Here is an 18215-nt window from a genome sequence, read left to right on the forward strand (position 1 = left end):
TGTTGATGTACGTGGTATGTTAGTGTTCCCTAGTATGTTCACTTTTAAAATAGCCTATGAAGGTAATTGCAAACTAAGCAATTTACTTTGCAACATAGATACAGTCTGTTAAATTAGTATTGTACCTCTTTGGTAACTTTTTTTTTTTATTAGGATCATTTTGAGCCATTTGTTTAATCCCTAACAAATAAAGAAACAAGTAATTAATTATTCAGTGGCCTCTACTGCAAGTTACTATGTCTTTTTTTTTTTTTAAGTAAGCTTTACACCCACTGTGGGACTTGAACTCATGACCCCAAGATCAAAAGTTGCATGCTCTACTGAGTAAGCTAGCCACATACCCCAGCAAGTCACTGTATCTTATAGGTGATATAATAATGAGTGGAAATTAGCTCTTCCCCTCAAGGAATCAAAAGCACATGGGGTGTAAGACATATAGATAAACCCTGCAAAAGAAAAGGCACACTGTACATCGCTAAGAGATGTACAGAGAATTGGAGGTGCTCACCACAGGGAGAGCCCAGCTAGGTCAGGTGGAAAGAGGACAGTGGTATCGGAGACGGGCCACAAAGGGTGGACAGGATTTCAATAGTGTGAAACTAGACTGGTAATTGAAGAGGTGCCAAAAGAGGTATCTGACCCAGATCTACGGGCAGTTTGCAGATAGTTTATAGGAAATGTTTAATTGATAACATTAGGCTAAGAGATCCATAAGTTTTTCTTAAAAAACCTCAAAACCAGAATAAAAATTTCAAAAAATTGTTTTTTCCTAGGTTTTAAAAAAAAGTTATTTTTATGTAACAGGCATTTTATATTAATAAGAGCATCATTTCTTGAAATCACATTCTGTAAGCTTTAATAGAAATACGTTTGGATTATTTTGTTTAAAGTATCATGGGTCTTTAATTTCCATAGTATACAATTTTTTTTGTGTCGTGTACCACCACAGTATACACCTTGGTTCTGGAGAAGCAGCGTACCGTTCTGGAGCTGCATCTTGGCTGTGACCCTTCTCCAGATACTTAAAAATCAGTTTTTTTACTAGAGTACACATTTACATACTTCTCACTTGACCCTTAGGAAAAATGTGGGAGACAGATGGGACAACAAATAATCTTGTTTCATGGGAAGTAAACTTGAGGTTTTGAGTGATGACCAGCCAGGCAGAAAGTTGTGGAATCAGTAGATAGCAAATCTACTGTTCTTTCTGTGTTACTCCTAGAACTAGATATTTAGGTTAACGAGGTTCTCAACTAGAAGAGATGGAAAGCATTTTAGTTATTTAGTTCTTTTTTTAAAAATTTTTTGTAACATTTATTTATTTTTGAGAGACAGAGACAGATCATGAGCAGGGGAGGGGCAGAGAGGGAGACACAGAATCTGAAGCAGGCTCCAGGCTCTGAGCTGTCAGCACAGAGCCTGACGTGGGGCTTGAACCCACGAACTGTGAGGTCATGACCCGAGCCGAAGTTGGACACTCAACCGACTGAGCCACCCAGGTGCCCCTGTTTAGTTTTTTTTAATTGTAATATTTTGCCTTAAAGCTTTGTCCCTGATGTCATAAGGAATATGACCTATCAATAGATAACACTATGAAACATGGCAAGAAATTGATGAGGTTTTTGAGATGGTAATCCTTATTATTAGTCTTTTATGTTGCTGGAGTACTGATAAAAAGAATCCTCCTTTACCCATGGGTGTAATGGATTTCATACAGTATTTGAGCATTATGCACTGAATACATACGGGTAGTCTCTTCCCTCTAGGTGGCTCTCTGAATCTATATTGATTTGGACTACTGAGAAATGTGTGCTATTCATACTTTTATTTTGCCTTCCTGCTCTGTGGGGCTGTGCATGACATATTTAAGTTATTAAATATGAAGCCTATGAATATGTAACAACAGGCACTCAATTTAAAACAAATTTGGAAATGGAAGTAACAAAGCAAGTTAGAACAAAATTGTTGAGTATATGCCCATAAACTTGGGGGGAAAGGAGAAGAGACTGATAAGTGAACCTGTAATTATATTGTGCTGTGACATCGTCTAGTAAATTAGAGAAGGTTTATTAGATTCCTATAATAAACTTCATTTTCTTGGTCCTAATTATATGTATTCATTGTTTTGAGATAGTTTTCTTGAATATAGGAGTAGTAATTTATCTGTATTTTAATGTTGCATAGAAAAATTGGTTTTAAAAAGGGAATAAAAATAATTATGATTCTGAAAATTCCCAGCATTAAGAAATGGTTTTGAAGATGTTGACCAAAATTACAACAGGAAGTGATCATGTAATAGAATGAAGTTTCACAGACTGTGTGAATGTGAAGATTAATTTTTCCAGATCCCTTGATATTCAGAAGTAGGGATCAGTAATTTTGTTTGGAACCATTTTTATGTGTCATGATAGAAAACTTGAATAATGCATAAAGATTATCCCTGGAGAAAAATGAATATAAAAGAGATAAAATACAATGTTCAGTTAACCAACATGTGAAAAAGTCATTTTCACATCATCCTCTCAAAGTATTAAAGGAATTAAATTATATAGTGCTATAGTACTAGAAGAAAACAATTTTAGGGTTTACCTAAAGTGTACTTATCAGTGCTCTCCCTTCCTTCCTGACCTTTTTACACTTTATTCCACTATAAAATGGCATATGCTTTCATCACTATGTCAGAACAACTCAGGGCCTTCTGGGTATTTTTATCTTCCACCCTGAGCAGCTCTTCATTCCTTAACATGGCTTTCTTCCCTTAGCATCTGTGAAAAAGTCCCTGGTTTTGCCCATTCCTCTCTCAATTATTGCTTGTTGTTGTGAGTACCTCTTAAATATTGGTATCTTAACAGACTTTGATCTTTGACTCTTTCTTTCCTACTCCATGGACCATTTATGTCAGAGTTGGAGCTACCATTTATGTGCCATTGCTTTTCAAGTCCTTGTCTCTAACCTGTTCCTCTCTTGAGCTCCAAACCAAATCTTCACCTGCCTCCTGCCTACAGTAGGTATGAATGCTTAGAACTTAATATCGCGTTTTCCCTCTAAACCAGCTTATCTTACCTATTCTCTGTCTTGTCGAAACAACTTCCCAGGATCCAAGTTTGACTTGAAAGTCTTTGACTCTTTTTACTTTTCATTCTGTATTTACTCCACAAGTATCAGTTTTTATTCAGGATTGGGAAAAAGACTGATGTGGCTGAATGGTCCCTATCCTCCAAACCTGCTTTGATTGCATTCTGGGTAGGCTTAATTTAGACCTCATCAAAATACAGTATAGTTACAAGTTCCCTTTCTGTCTCTTCTTCCTCACCCTTCCTCCCGAGTTTGTAGGCATGTAATAAGTAAATACTCTAATTTGCTTTTTTCCTTTGTCAGATTTATGTAAATTGCCTGATGTTATATATTGTTAACTTGATAGTTTATGCATCTCGTAATGTATGCTAATAGAGTGTTTTTGAACCTTGCTCTTGAAAATAAGTCCCCAAAATTTAAGTGATAAATCAATATGGGCAGACAGATCCTAGAGGTTTTTCCTTTTCTCGAGTCTCCCAAAAGTAAATCCTTTAGGACTTGACCATACATGAAAAGCAAAATGGTACACAGAGTGAAAGAGGAGAGCAAAGTATCTTTAAAGACCTAAGTAGGTGCTTGGTATATTAAATGATGAAATGATAATCATTTGATTATAATAGGGTTAGTGGTGTATATGTAGCCAACATGGAAATAGATAATCCATTATTCTCTTCAAATTGCCTAAGGTAGTAAGTTAATGTATTTATGGCTGAATGTCTCTTGTTATGTTTAAATCATTCTCTGTAGTATCTTAAAAAGTAGGTACAGCAGAAAACATAGCTTTTTGCATTGGTTAAGAAGTTTTAAAAATTATTTTTGGTTTGGCATAAGCATAACTGTCTCTTCTGCAATGGGGATAAAGTAGAAAGCTCTGTTAGGAAAATATTTAAATACAATATTGTATGTCAGTGTGGTGGCTGATGTTCTAGACCTTAGGAATCATGGCTAGAATCTAGTCCTTTTATCTCTGAGTAATGTCAAGATTAATTGAAGAATTGCTGAAAATGAGTGTGTAGTTTACCACTTACCTTGTCCCACTTTTTTGTGCCTTCGTAGGTACATGGACTATACCGCACAACAGGTGCTAGTTTTGAGAAGGCCCAACAAGAATTTGCAACAGGTGTGATGTCCAACAAAACTGTCCAGACTGCAGCTGCAAATGCAGCTTCAAGTGCAGCAACTAGTGCGGCTCAGAACGCTTTCAAGGGTAACCAGATATAGAGAACCCTCTAACAATACACTGGTACCTTCTGACTGTACTTTTTCTCCAGTTACTGTATCCTATAAATATTTTTATGTTCAAAACACAGTACACACAGCATGTATATTTCCTGTTCACTTGTGCATGGGCTAAAACCAGAAAACTTCCTTGTCTTATTTACCTAGCAGTTTCTTAATATTTTGGTGCCCCTTGGCAGAAAAAAAAATCACATGCTAAATAAATATTCTCCATATTTTTTTGGGGATGAATATTCAGCAAATTATTTCAGTGGTGACACACTGAAATTAATATGGTACTTATGATTAAAAATGCATTTAGTACTATCTCCAGTCACTCTTTCAAAAATCTTAGGCTTAAGGATAACATATTGGAGCATTAAGCGATGCTTCATTCCATTTTCCCCATTTATATTGAAAGAAATAGGCCGTCAGGGATTTAGGGATTTTAAAATTGGCTTGCTTTTTAGCAGTTTTAGTCACCAGTGAAGAGCCTGTGTGCATTTCGTAGTAGATGATGCAAATTTTACCCTTTTCTTTTTGTTTTATTTTTATAGAGTAGTTGATATTTTCATACCAATCTCTGATCTTGCATGGGCACCACATTTCTTAAATGAATTAGTATTTTGGCTTTTGCACTGCTTATGGTTGTAGGATTGCGGAGCTGCTGATAGAATCAAAGAAGAGATATTCTGCAATAGTTTCTTTTAAATAAAATTTCTTGGGATGTAGTATGAGAGCATAATGTGCAGTGCATTATCCAAAAAAAGGGTAGATAATCAATGGAATAGAATGTAGTGATGATAATACCGTTGGGGTTTTTTTTTTTAATTTTCAGTATTCGTATCATAGTAGAATATTACTGTAAGGAAACTTTCGTATATTCTCATTTTAATTGAATTTAGATTGTGTTTGGCAGCTCTTTCTAGGGGAGTGTGTGTGTGTGTGTGTGTGTGTGTGTAATTTTTAACAGAGGTATTAAAGTCTTGTCCAAAACGAATATACAGTATTTCAGGGATTTTTCTTTTAGCCTCTTATCTGTAGTGGGATTAAAAAAAAAGATGCTGATATTTCACATATACTTGAAGCCCTAATGCACCTCAGTCTTTGAACTTTTAACACAGACTGAATACATTAAAAATTTTCAGCAATAGAAAAAGCATATAACTTGAACCAAGCAAGAAAATACAGCTACAGTTAAATGTATTAATTATGACTATGACCATGTTGAAATTGTTACTATGCAGCTTAGGAGTTCATTGTTAGGATATACTTGGTTTGAAACTTTGAATCATTTTTAATACTGATTAAATGATGACTCAAAGACCTTTGAAAGTCATTATACTGTGTTTTGGAAGTCACTAGCTAACTTAAGATTGCAGAATAATCAGTAGGGATTTATTCAGCTTGATGTTAAGTAAGGATGGTCTCTTGGGGTACATTATTTGAGATTGCAGATCTTTTGTAAAAGAATCAGATGGGTATAAATGGTTAAATACCACCTGCATTCTTTTCCCCAAATCTGGAGGTAAATGAATTTCATACTGTGGGTGGGATGATGAGTTCTCACTATTTATAAGGGAAACTTTGCCTGATAGTAGGTAACATGGATCCATCTAGATGGTGTTTACATTTTATTTATTTGGGATTTATCGAAGTAATATACTTGGAAGATATTTCTTTTATTCTGATTAAAATAGGATTCAGAAAATGAATTTAAAGCTGTTTTCATGAATGTTTCTGATTAGTAATAGTTTTCCTACTTTGTCAAACAAGCCAGTTCAAGTTCTTCAGATTCTTTAATCTTACTGAAAATCTGTTTTATCACAGTGTGCTTTACTGAGTGTGTATTTCACAAACATTCAGAACTTTAACCACAAAATACAACAGGAGCTCATATGTTCATCGTTAATTTGTATCTCAAGTCCATTTCTTTTTTTTCTTTTAACTACAAATGAATATAGAGACTTGAAATGACATACTTTCTTTCAAGAATAGGAATGATCTCTATTTCATAGAAATCCCCAAAGGTAGCATTGTTAAATAGCAAATAACTAAAACATCAGTACCTTCTTTGTGTGTGGTTGGGGAAAATGTTTTAAGGTCCAGTTATTTGAGTTAAGAGAAGCTTATGAGAGAAGATTGTTTTTTAAAAACAGAAATGTGGATTAAAATGATGGCAATACTAACAGTTTGATAAGGCATAGGGACTTTAAGTTCTGTATTCTCTATTCTCCTAACAATAGTTGGTAAATGGTCACATTTTCCAGCACAAGACTGGCATTTGTTAATGTTATATATTTAATGCTAATGTGACCCACCCAGTATCACAGTCATGAAATGGTCTTCATGTTGTAAGCCCCCTGTCATTTTTCAGTTCAATATTAAGTTGTGGCTATTTTACTTCAAACTAAAATTTGAACACTGGAAAATCATTGCTCAGTGATTATAATTTGGGACTTGGATTATTTATCTAGGGACGTTTGTATATTTTGTCATTGAGTAAACCTGCGCTGCCATCATGATGAGTGTCATGGTTCTATATAAATGCCCTCCATCTGTCCCTCTAATGTTGCATGTTTTCAGTGGTTTGGGAGTTTTGTATATTTATTGTATTAACACAGAGTGTCATAAAATAAAATGCTGTTTACTGGATGTTAGTTTGTCTAATTTTAAACGCATATAGCAATTTAGAGGTAGAGATTATGCTGTCAGTGTAATGTATATAGACATTTCACATTTGATTTTTAAAGAATCTCTGTATAATTCTAACATGTGCTGAAAAAATAAATAACAAAAGACTTTGTTAAAAACTCTCAGCAACATAAAATGACAATTTTTTTTTGTTGCATGAGAACTTTTAGGTGGTGGAACATGAACTTCGCTCATATTTTGATCACTTTAAGGTCAAAATACATGTACTATCTAGAAGTTAGTAAGATTCAAAATGGAAACCCTGTTTTGTGGCTCAGGTTTTTCCTTGTGGGTTAAAATGGATGCCTCTGTACTAGTATTGATTAGATTGAACTTGTGTTGTTTCCTAACCTAGGTATCTTTGTTTTATGCGCTGATGAAAGTACCTATTTGTGTATTGTTGGATTTTTCACTTGATTATCTAAGGTGGATGTAAAAATCTAAAATGTTCATAGTGACTCTTATTCTGAGAAATACATGTTAAAATAAGAACAACATTTTCAATTTTCTGGGTGTTCCCTAAAAAGTGAGTTTGGAGTTTCATTGGATATATCGTCTTCTATAAATCATGTTGAGGTAATATATGGTTCACGTTTTAGAGGAGATTTATGTTAAATTGAGTTTATTTTCTGTAACTTATTTGTACTAGGATAATGCTTTTACAGTTACTGCTAGATCTTTTTCTGGAAATGCTCACGTAATAGCATTTAATTTTGTATCTTTATTGGTAAAAATCTGTTTAGACTGTTTATATATAGAGTTTGTTATAGTTTTGCACATATTTTCCCCTGTTAGAATTACCACGGCTATCAGACACCATTGCAATGTATTTCCTTCTATTTTTCCCTTAAGGAATATGTTTAGAGGGATTTTTTGATTCCATGTAATTAAGACCTTTTCAAGTTAAATAAAAATGGTTAATGTAAAAATAATTGATGGTTAAATATAAAAAATGCCTTACTTTGATAGATTTTCAAGTACCACAGTATAAATATAGAGTGGAATAATATATTTTAAAACATCTGAGTTGCTTTAAATACTTGTTTATTAAACTAAAAATTTGTATCTCAGTGGGTAAATATTATGGAAGTGAAGTCTTTCCACTAGAACTTGAAGATACATTTTGCCAAACAGCATGCTTTTTGTATTGATGGGTGTTTTTAAACCTCATTTTAGGGCTTTGTCACAGTATATAGAGAGCTAGAAAGATATCTATAGAAATTTGCTAAGCTAGACATTGCCGCTAACCTACAATATATAAATAGATATCTTCAATTTAGATATCTTCAAATAATTTTCAGTTCTAGGAAAATAGGGAAAGATTCTTTTCTACTGTTCTTATTACCCTTTCTGTGGGTTTCATATTTACAGTTTAACTTTGTGGTTTTGATAAAAAGCCTCCAACCTGTAGAATTTTCATTAGCACTGTTTATGTTTTCAAATGGCAAGATTGAGCCACCTTGTAGCAATGTAGTGAGTGTTAAATTTTTATATTTATATAAATCTTGATTTATTTTTCAGCTTATATATTTCTGGTTTACCTGGCTGATGGTATAGTGAAAACTTTGCTGCCACTAAAATCCATTTTATCTTTTTCTCTAATAGGACAGAAAATTGTTAATCCTCTTCAACCTAGTAATGTTTTATATACTTAGATCAAATTACTTTAAATATTTTCTCTATATTTAAACAGTTATAATTTGTAGAATCATAGCATGCCAATTTTATTTTTTAAATTATTATATATAATCTTAGAATTCCTTCAGCCCTCATTTAATGTTTTGTAGGCCAGTGATTCTCAAGATAAATAAGAGTTGTGAGTAGTTGCTACTGTTGGTAGTTTGTAATATTCTTCAGCTATTTCTTCAGCCAAAATCACTCTTCTGTCTGGTCATTATAGTAATTCGTGCAATATTAAAGTCTACACAAAACTCAGTCCACTGGGGATGTACCTTCCTCAAAGTAGATTTTTCTAGTTTGAAAGTCATATATACCTGGTAGAGAAGAATCAGAAAATATGGGAAATGATAAATGAGGAAAAAAATAATCTATTTCTATCACCTAGGAATATCACTGCTAATGGTTTATTGTATTTTCCATTCTTTTTCTATGCATGCTTACATTTTTATCAAAGTAAGGGATATAAACATTGTGGATTTTTTAATCCTATGTTCCCTCTTTGAGAATTACATCATAATGGCCTGATAGTTTAGCTTCTAAAATAAACTTTTTTAATTTATAAAATTAATATACATTTCAATAGAAATTATAGAAAATATTGGCAAAAGATAAAGTTGCTCATAATTTGATACCAGTAAATATTAAAATTTGGTTCATATATAGTTTCTATTAATTTTTGAGGAAGACAACTTTTATCCTGAAAGTGAAAAGTTTTCCTTTAAACATTCTCGTAGTAGGTCCTTTAGGAATGGTTATTTGGTTCTCACAAGCCTCGTTCGTTGAGCCCCTGAATGTCACATTGGTACAAAATGTCATCTAACCATAGCAGACTTATGTTGGTCTCATTAAATGACAAAAATGCATAAGTAGGATGAAGCATGTGAAAAATACTTTAATAGCTTTCCACTTCCGGTATGAGGCCCAATAGTTCACCCGTGTTCCATCCCATTATTTCAGTAATATTCTTATCTATGTTTCTCTGAGCTATCTTGACTTGATTTCCTATTACTTGTAAAAGGAGAATTTTATTTATTTATTTAAATTAATTGAGGGAGAGGGAGCATGAGCAGGGTAAGGGCAGTGGGGTGGGGGGGGGGCGGGGCGGGGCGGAAAGAGAATCTTACGTAGGCTCCATGCCTAGCACAGAGCCCAACCTGGGCTCTATCTCACAAACCATGAGATCACAACTTGAGCCCAAAAATCAAGAGTCTGGCACCTAACCGCATAAGCCACCCACGCACCCCTCAAAGAATTTTAAAAGGAGAATTTCAGTGGTTTGTAATTTTTTTTCAGTTATATAAATATATGTTGAGCTTTTTTCATATGCTGAATATATTCCTATAACATTTAATAGCTACCTTTATATGCATGTATCATGTTATTCAAAAAGATTATTCTTAATGTTTATATATTTTTGAGAGAGAGACAGGTAGTTTCCAAAGCAGGCTCTAGGCTCTGAACTGTCAGCACAGAGCCTGACATCGGGCTTGAACTCACAAGCCATGATAGCATGACCTGAGCCAAAGTCCAGTGCTTAAATGAATGAGCCACCCAGGAGCCCTGTATTGTTATTTTTTAATTAAAATTTTATTGAAATTTTAATTGACATATAACATTAAAATAGTTTCAGGTTTACCACAGAATGATTCTGTATGTGTATAGACTTGAAGTGATCACAGTAAGTCTGCCATCCATCACCATTCAGTTATAAAACGTTTTTTCCTTGTGATGAGAACTTTTTAAAAATTTTTTAATGTTTTTTTTAAAATTTATTTTTGAGAGACAGCGCGAGCAGGGGAGGGTCAGAGAGAGAGGGACACACAGAATCTGAAGCAGGCTCCAGGCTCTGAGCTAGCTGTCAGCACAGAGCCCGATGCGGGGCTCAAACCCACGAACCGTGAGATCATGACCTGAGCCGAAGCCGGACGCTCAACTGACTGAGCCACCCAGGTGCCCTGTGATGAGAACTTTTAATATTTACTCTCTTATCAACTTTCACATGCAGCACAGTGTTATAGTCACCATGCTCTATGTTACTTATAACTGGAAGTTTGTACTTACTGACACTCTTCACCCATTTCACCCGTCTCTACACCCCCTCCTCTGGCAACCACCAGTCTGTTCTTTGTATCTGTAAACTTGGATTTTATTGTTTGTTTTGAATTTTTTTAAGGTTCCGCATGTATCAGTGAAATTTATACACTATTTGTCTTTCCTGTCTTATTTCACTTAGCATAATGCCCTCCAGGTCCATCAATGATGTTGCGATGGCAAGATTCTATTTTGTGTGTATGTGGCTGAGTAATACTTCAGTGATTCCAATTCCGTTGAGTTCTAGGAGTTCTTTATATTTTTATTATATGTATCATTTGCAGGTATTTCCTCCCATTCGGTAGAATGCCTTTTCATTTTACTGATGATTTCCTTTTAAAACGCTGTCCATAGGCTTTTTAGTTTGATGTGGTCCCACTTATTTTTGCTTTTGTTGCCTTTGCTTTTGGACTCAGATCCAAAATATTGCCAAGATCAGTGTCAAGGAACTTACCACCTATGTTTGCTTCCAGGGGATATATGGTTACAGGTCTTATATTCAGTTCTCTAATCCATTTTAAGTTAATTTTTGTGTATGGTCTAAAATAATGATCCAGTTTCATTCTTTTGCATGTGGCTCTCTGGTTTTCCCAACATCCTTTATTGAAGAGACTGTTCTTTTCCCCATTTATATTTTTGACTCCTTTGTCATAGATTAATTGATCCTGTATGTGAGGGTTTATTTCTGGGCTCTTCTATGATAATATCATAATGTTTTGAATATTGTAGCTTAGTAACATAGTTTGAAATTGGGGAGTGTGATGCCTCCAGTTCTTTCTCAAGTTTGCTTTGGTTGCTCAGTGTTTGGTGAGTCCATACAGATTTTAGTATCATTTATCTTATTTCTGTGAAAAATGCCCCTCGAATTTTGAAATGGTTTGCATTGAATCTGTAGATGGCTTTGAGTAATATGGACACTTTAGCATTATTAATTCTTCTAATCCGTGAGTGGAGATCTTTGCATCTATTTGTGTTAACTTTTATTTTCTTTCATCGGTGTCTTAAAGCTTTTAGTCTGTGGATCTTTTACCTTCTTGGTTACATTTATTTTTAGATATTTTATTCTTTATGACACAGTTGTAGATGGGATTAATTTCTCTTTCTGCTAGATTGCTAGTGTCTAGAAATACAACAGATTGTTTTGTATATTTTGTATCCTGCAGTTTTACTGAATTCATTCTAACATTTTTAAAATAAAGTGTTCATGCTCTCCTGTATATAAAATCATGTCATCTACAGATAGTGACAGTTTTATTTCTTCCTTTCCAATTTGGATGTCTTTATTAATTTTTTCTTGCCTTTTTGTTCTTGGTAAGATTTACAATACTGTTTCGGGTAAAAATGGTGAGACTGGGCACCTTCTCATGCTTCTGTGTAACCACTAAGTATGATATTAGCTGTGGGCTTGTCAAATTATCACCTTGTCATATGTCAACATTATGAAAGAGGGTGTGTTCCCTCTGTACTCCCTCTGTTGAGAGTTTTTGTCATAAATACATGTTGAATTTTGTGAAATGTTTTTTCTGCATCTATTGAGATATAATTTTTATCGTTCATTTTGTTAATGTAGTATATGAAATTGATTCGCAGGTGTCGAACTATCTTGCATCCTTGGAATAAATCCTACTTGTTCATGGTATATGGTTCTATTAATGTATTGTTAAATTTGGTTTCCTAGTATTTTTTGACACCTTTTCATTTATGTTCATCAGGGATATGGTCCTGTAATTTTCTATTCTTGTGGTGTTTTTAGTTGATATTGGTTAGGGTAATGTTGGCCTCAGAAAATGAGTGGAAGCATTCTCTCCTCCTCAGTTTTTTGGAAGACTTTGAGAATGATTGGTATTAATTCCTTGAATGTTTGGTAGAATCCACCCTAAAGCCATCTGATCCTAGACTTATTTGTTGGAGGTTTTGATTGTTGATTCAGTCCTCTTACTAGTAATCAGTCTGCTCAGGTTATTTATTTTTTCATGATTCAGTACTAGAAGACTATATGTCACTAGGAATTTATCCATTCCTTCTAGGTTGTCCATTTTATTTGTATATAATTATTTTTAATAGTCTCTTAATATCCTTTGTCTTTCTGAGGTATCTTTGTAAAATCAGATTTTATTTATCTGAGCTTTTTCTTGATACGTTTAGCTAAAGGTTCTTCACTTACTGTTCATCGTCTCAAAGAACCAGCTCTTAGTTTCATTGATCTCTTTCTGTTATTTTTAGTCTCTGTTTCATTTTTATTTTCTGATCTGTTATTTTTTTCCTTCTAACTTTGGGCTTTTTTTCTTTTTCTCATTCCTTGTGGTGAAGTTAATTTTTTTTTCTTGTTTCTTAAGGCCTGTTTTGCTATGAACTTCTCTCTTAGAACTATTTTTGCTGTGTCCCCTCAATTTTAGTATGTTGTGTTTGCATTTTTGTTTGTTTCTAGGTAGTTTTTATTTCTCCTTTGATTACTTTGTTGATCCACGTTGGTTGTTCACAGTTGCATGTTATTTAATCTCCACATTTTCCAGTTTTATTCTTGTAATTAACTTCTAGTTTCATATCAATGTGGTTGGAAAATATGCTTGATATGATTTTTTTTATGTCTTTATTATTTTGAGAGAGAGCTGAGGAGGAACAGAGAGAGAGGGAGGTACAGAATCTGAAGCAGACTCCAGGCTCTGAGCTGTCAGCACAGAGCCTGACATGGATCTTGAACCCACGGATTGTGAGATCATGACCTGAGCCAAAGTCAGATGCTTAACTGACTGAGCCACCCAGGCACCCCTTATTTTTTTTCTTAAATTTATTAAGAATTGTTTTTGTGATTTACATATGATCTTGCCTGGAGAATGTTTCATGTACACTTGAGAAGAATATGTTTTCTCCTGTTTTTGAGTGGCATGCTCTGTTTATATCTAGTAAGTCCATTTAATCTAATATATCATTCTAGGCCAATGTTTACTTATTGATTTTCTGTCTGAATGATCTGTTTGTTACTGTCCTACTATAATGTCTTTCTATTACTGTATTGCTTTGTTTCCCTTTTGGGCTGTTAATACTTGCTTTATATATTTAGATGCTACTATGTTGGGTGCATAAATATTTAAAAATGTTACATTCTCTTGTGGGATTCACCCATTTATCATTATGTAATACCCTTTGTGTTTTTTACTGTGTTCTTTGTTTTAAAGTCTATTTTGTCTCATATAAGTGTTACTAGCCCAGTTCTCTTTTGGTTTATTTTTATGTGAAAGATCTTATCATCTCATTTCCAATCTGTGTGTGCCCTTAACATCCGAAATGAATCTTTTGTAGACAGCATAAAGTTGGGTCTTATATTTTTTCTCCATTCAAACCACTCTGTGTCTTTTGATTAGATAATTTAGTCCATTTACATTTAAAGTAATTATTGATAGTTATGAACTTATTGCTATTTTCTTAATTGTTTTTAGCTGTTCATATATTTTTCTAAGTCCTATTTTTCCTTTAAGTTCTACTTTTCAGGTTTTTGTATTAATAATTTATCAAGGAATGTATTATTCCTAAGTTTGGGGGCCTAGTTTTTTGTTCTTTCTTTAGGGCAAATTGCTGGGTCCAAACATAAGCATTATCTTTTTTAACTCTACCTCCAGTGTGGGGCTTGAACTTAGGACTCCAAGATCAAGTCATATGCTCTACCCACTGAACCAGCCAGGTACCCAAAACATAAGCATAGTTTTAAAGATCTTTGTTGTACATTGCCAAATTGCTCTAGAAAATTTTATTAATTTACACCCTGTCAGTATTGTATGAAATGGCCTCTTTATCCACACTCTGCCAAATTGGATGTTCCTTTTCTAAAGTTTTTGCCACCAGTAGGTTTTATCAGGTTTGGTTTTTTTTTTTTTAGATTCTGATAGCCCATAGATGATGGCTCATTCAACACTAACCTGTTTATTTTTTTGGTTTTGCTGAATAGGAGTGACCATGTATCCTGTATCCACAAAGAAATCTTCTACTTCCTGAAAGCACTAAGATAAGGATAATTAGGATGGAAAAAGAATGGTGGCCTCAGGTAGCAAATCCATTGATGCTCTCTAGGTAAAATTAGATTGGTTTTAACAAGTTATGCTATTCTTCAAAATTTTTTCACTTAATAATTTTTACTTAGGACTTTATACCAGAGAGTATACTAAATAGCCATTCTCTTATCAGTATTACTAATAAATGGTTCCTTCACAATAGCTACACTAATCATTACCCAAGAACACATGACTAATCCTTCCTATATGGCTCCTAGCCATTATATGATTCATCTCAACATTAGCAGAAACCAATCAAGCCCCATTCAATCTGACAGAAGGAGAATCAGAACTTGTTTCCGGATTCAATGTAGAATATGCAGTAAGCCTTTTGCCTTATTTTTCCTAGTGGAATATGCTAATATTATTATAACTATTCTTAGAACAATCCTATTCTTTGGAACATTCCACAACCCACATATACCAGAACTTTTTTATCTAATAACTTTTACTTAGGACTTTATACCAGAGAGTATACTAATTGCTTTACATAGAACACTTAATCGTCACACTAAATCTATGATGTAATTTATATTATTTGCTGCATCTTTATAGAAAATTATCCCAGTCACTCAGTGATTGGTGGTGAAGGGGCAGCTAGACCCGTGTCCCCTCACTCCTGTCACATAGGGGAACTCTGCCCCATGGTACCACTTCTTTCCAACTTTTCCTTTTCCATTTTTCCATACTGATATCCATGATTCATATCCATCTTTTTGGGACAGGACTCTAGGAAAAAAGAATCAGTAACCAAGAAAAAAATTACAGCATGTATTTTTGAAGTCTCCACACCAAGGCCTAGCTCTGCGATGTGTTGGTGAGTACCTGCTACACCATTACCAAATGGTTTTTGGTATTTGTGTGTCTGTTTCGAGAAACTTTAGTTGAGGTCAAATCCTTATTAGGTTAAGTGTGAAGAAAATGGGCTTTTTAGGTAAAAATAATAGCTACTTATCCTGGATGAGAGGTTGTTTATAATAAAATAATAACGGGGCACCTGGGTGGCTCAGTTGGTTAAGCGTCCGGCTTCGACTCAGGTCATGATCTCACAGTTCATGGGTTCGAGCCCTGTGTCAGGCTCTGTGCTGACAGCTAGCGCAGAGCCTAGAGCTTGCTTCAGATTCTGTGTCTGCCTCTCTCTCTGACTTTCCCCTGCTCGCTGACTCTGTGTCTCTCAAAACTAAAAAAATAAAAAATAAAATAACAACTATCAAACCACCGTTTGTATAACCACTGTCATACTTGATGAATTTTTAGTGGCAGTTTTCAGGATTGAGTGAGTTCAGACATGTGGTGTCATCTTCAAAGGTATGACTAACTAGCAGGTCTTTCTCTGATAAAGGAGGAGAGAGCAGTTTGCATCAGTTGTTACCTCACGGTCTTTTTGGAGTGGTACTTGGAAATTATACCGAGACTTACCTGCAGAGATGTTGGTGGTCCGCCAGTTTGTATTGGCCTTCTTTTCCCCATGTACCTTTTAGGTAGAAGGAAACTACAGCTGTTTGAGAATATATAGACTTGGGTGTCAAACCTGTCTTTGAACCTTGGGTTTGCCACTTTGTAGCTTTTTAACTTAGAGCAAATTACTTAAGTTACTTGAGTAACAGTTTATCTGCAACAGGAGAATAGTTTTGACTTTTGATGAATTAATTATATTAAGTGCTTAAGACAGTACATGCACAAAGGAAGCACACAGCAATTAAAAACTCTTAATTTCTGCCATGTGTTTCAATGACTTCCAGATGTCTAACCTGGTCTTCTCTCCATATTCTATTCCTGGCAGCACACAGGACTTCTCCACTGACAGCCTAAGCTGAACCTTCTCACCTTTACAGTTCCTGCTCCTCTTGGATTTCTAGTCTTGGTGATAGCATCACTTCTCACCCAGCGCCCAATTTAAATATGGAGTCATTCTGGACTCTCTCCTCTTTCCACACCCCCACCCACTTCTGACTAGTCCCCAGTCTCATTCCTCTTATGGTCTTCACCATCACCTGCCTTAATTCAGGCTTTGTTTTCTTGAGAATAAGTCAAAGTAATTACCTCTGTGGACACTTAGTTGACTGCTTGTCTATAGATGTTAGATTCTTCTGGATATTTTACTATAAAAAGCCAAAGAGCTGCAAATGTCTACATGTTATTTGATTGACTTTTCCTCCCTGGTGGTTTTACTGCTTCCTCTTATTTATGCTTTTATCTACATCCTGTACCTCAGCAAAATGAACAGTTCACAGCTTGAAGACTTATCTTGTAGAACTCTGCATGGTGAGGAAGAAGCTGCAAGGAAGAAGATAGTAGTATGGACAGCAGTTGCCTGGCCCCAGCCAGATGATTAAGCAGCTGATATGGACTCTGAAATAAAACAATTATTGGTTCTTATCTCTGCTTTGAAGAATAGGCTAAAAATTTGTCTTGATGTTATTATTATCCTTTAGTGTTTCAGGGTTGAAAAGGTGGTGAATTTTTGGAAACTCCTGAAATAACCCACTTAAAATAAATGTCCAATATAGGATTGTTCTTAAGTAGTTTTAGTACTAAGCAAAGACTTTAAGGAGAGCTAGGAGTTAAGTTGAATACATTGTTCCAGGAAGATCAATAATGGGAAGTTGATCTAGTAGCAGAAATGCTAGGTAAAAACTAAGGATGAAATGGGAAGCAGTTATGAGGATTCTCCAGCCTCTGCTGACATGCAAAGTCAGGGGTCCTTTCTTTTCTGCATTAAAGATGTGATAGTTGAGAAAGCAACTAAAAATTTATAATTTTGCTTGAGATATTTAGATAGCATGTTTTGAAATATTTTTTTTCTTGCGTGATTTGGATACTTTTGTCAGCTTTTTATTTCTGTCAGAAACCTAACAGGTTTCAAGCATGTTTAGAAGCCAAAGCATACATGATGTTTCAGCTGTTAGGGGCCCTCAGTCAGAAAAGAAATAGCCATTTTTGTTTATTCTGTCAGATAAGTGCTTCATGGGATATGGAGAGTTGAATCAGGGTTTATGAAATAGGTTGTTAGGGTCATCTTTGAATTAATTAATTAGAATTCTCCATCTTGATAAGGCTTGTTAGGAGCAGGATTACCTTTAAGAAATGTGGATGTGGAACTGCTCCACAACTGGCTTTTCATCTCGGAAGAGACCATGCCCTCCATCCGGCTTTCTTCCTTGTCATTCCTACACCTACTACTTTGTAAAGCCTTAGTAATACTTAGGAGCATTTTCATATTTCTTAAATTTATTGTAAAATTTAAGGTTTTTTTATAGTATTGGAGAGTTGCCCTCCCCCCATTTATATTGATTCTCCAAGGAAGAAATGTGTACTTAATATCGAAGCTAAAGCTAACCTAAGGTAGAGATACACATCTTACTCGTGCATGGAATAAAGTACCTGAGCATTTTTCCTGTCATTAATATT

The 18215-nt window shown here is 34.7% G+C and overlaps 1 protein-coding gene and 1 long non-coding RNA gene across 2 annotated transcripts in view; both read left to right on the forward strand.

Moving 5' to 3' along the window:
• Positions 1-7919, forward strand: part of SCAMP1 (secretory carrier membrane protein 1) — a 119299-nt gene extending 111380 nt beyond the window's left edge. The window contains exon 9 of the mRNA XM_029942472.1: positions 4132-7919. Coding sequence (XP_029798332.1) covers positions 4132-4296 — 165 coding nt within the window. The 3' untranslated portion in view covers positions 4297-7919. The remainder of the gene's footprint in view (positions 1-4131) is intronic.
• A 6788-nt stretch (positions 7920-14707) lies between these two features.
• LOC115294540 lies at positions 14708-17198 on the forward strand. Its single transcript, XR_003909944.1, has 3 exons — positions 14708-14797; positions 15530-15621; positions 16588-17198. It is a non-coding gene; the product is annotated as an uncharacterized LOC115294540 (long non-coding RNA).
• The last annotated feature ends 1017 nt before the right edge of the window (positions 17199-18215 follow it).

Source organism: Suricata suricatta, chromosome 6 (assembly GCF_006229205.1).
Source record: "Suricata suricatta isolate VVHF042 chromosome 6, meerkat_22Aug2017_6uvM2_HiC, whole genome shotgun sequence".
Lineage (NCBI taxonomy): Eukaryota > Metazoa > Chordata > Mammalia > Carnivora > Herpestidae > Suricata > Suricata suricatta.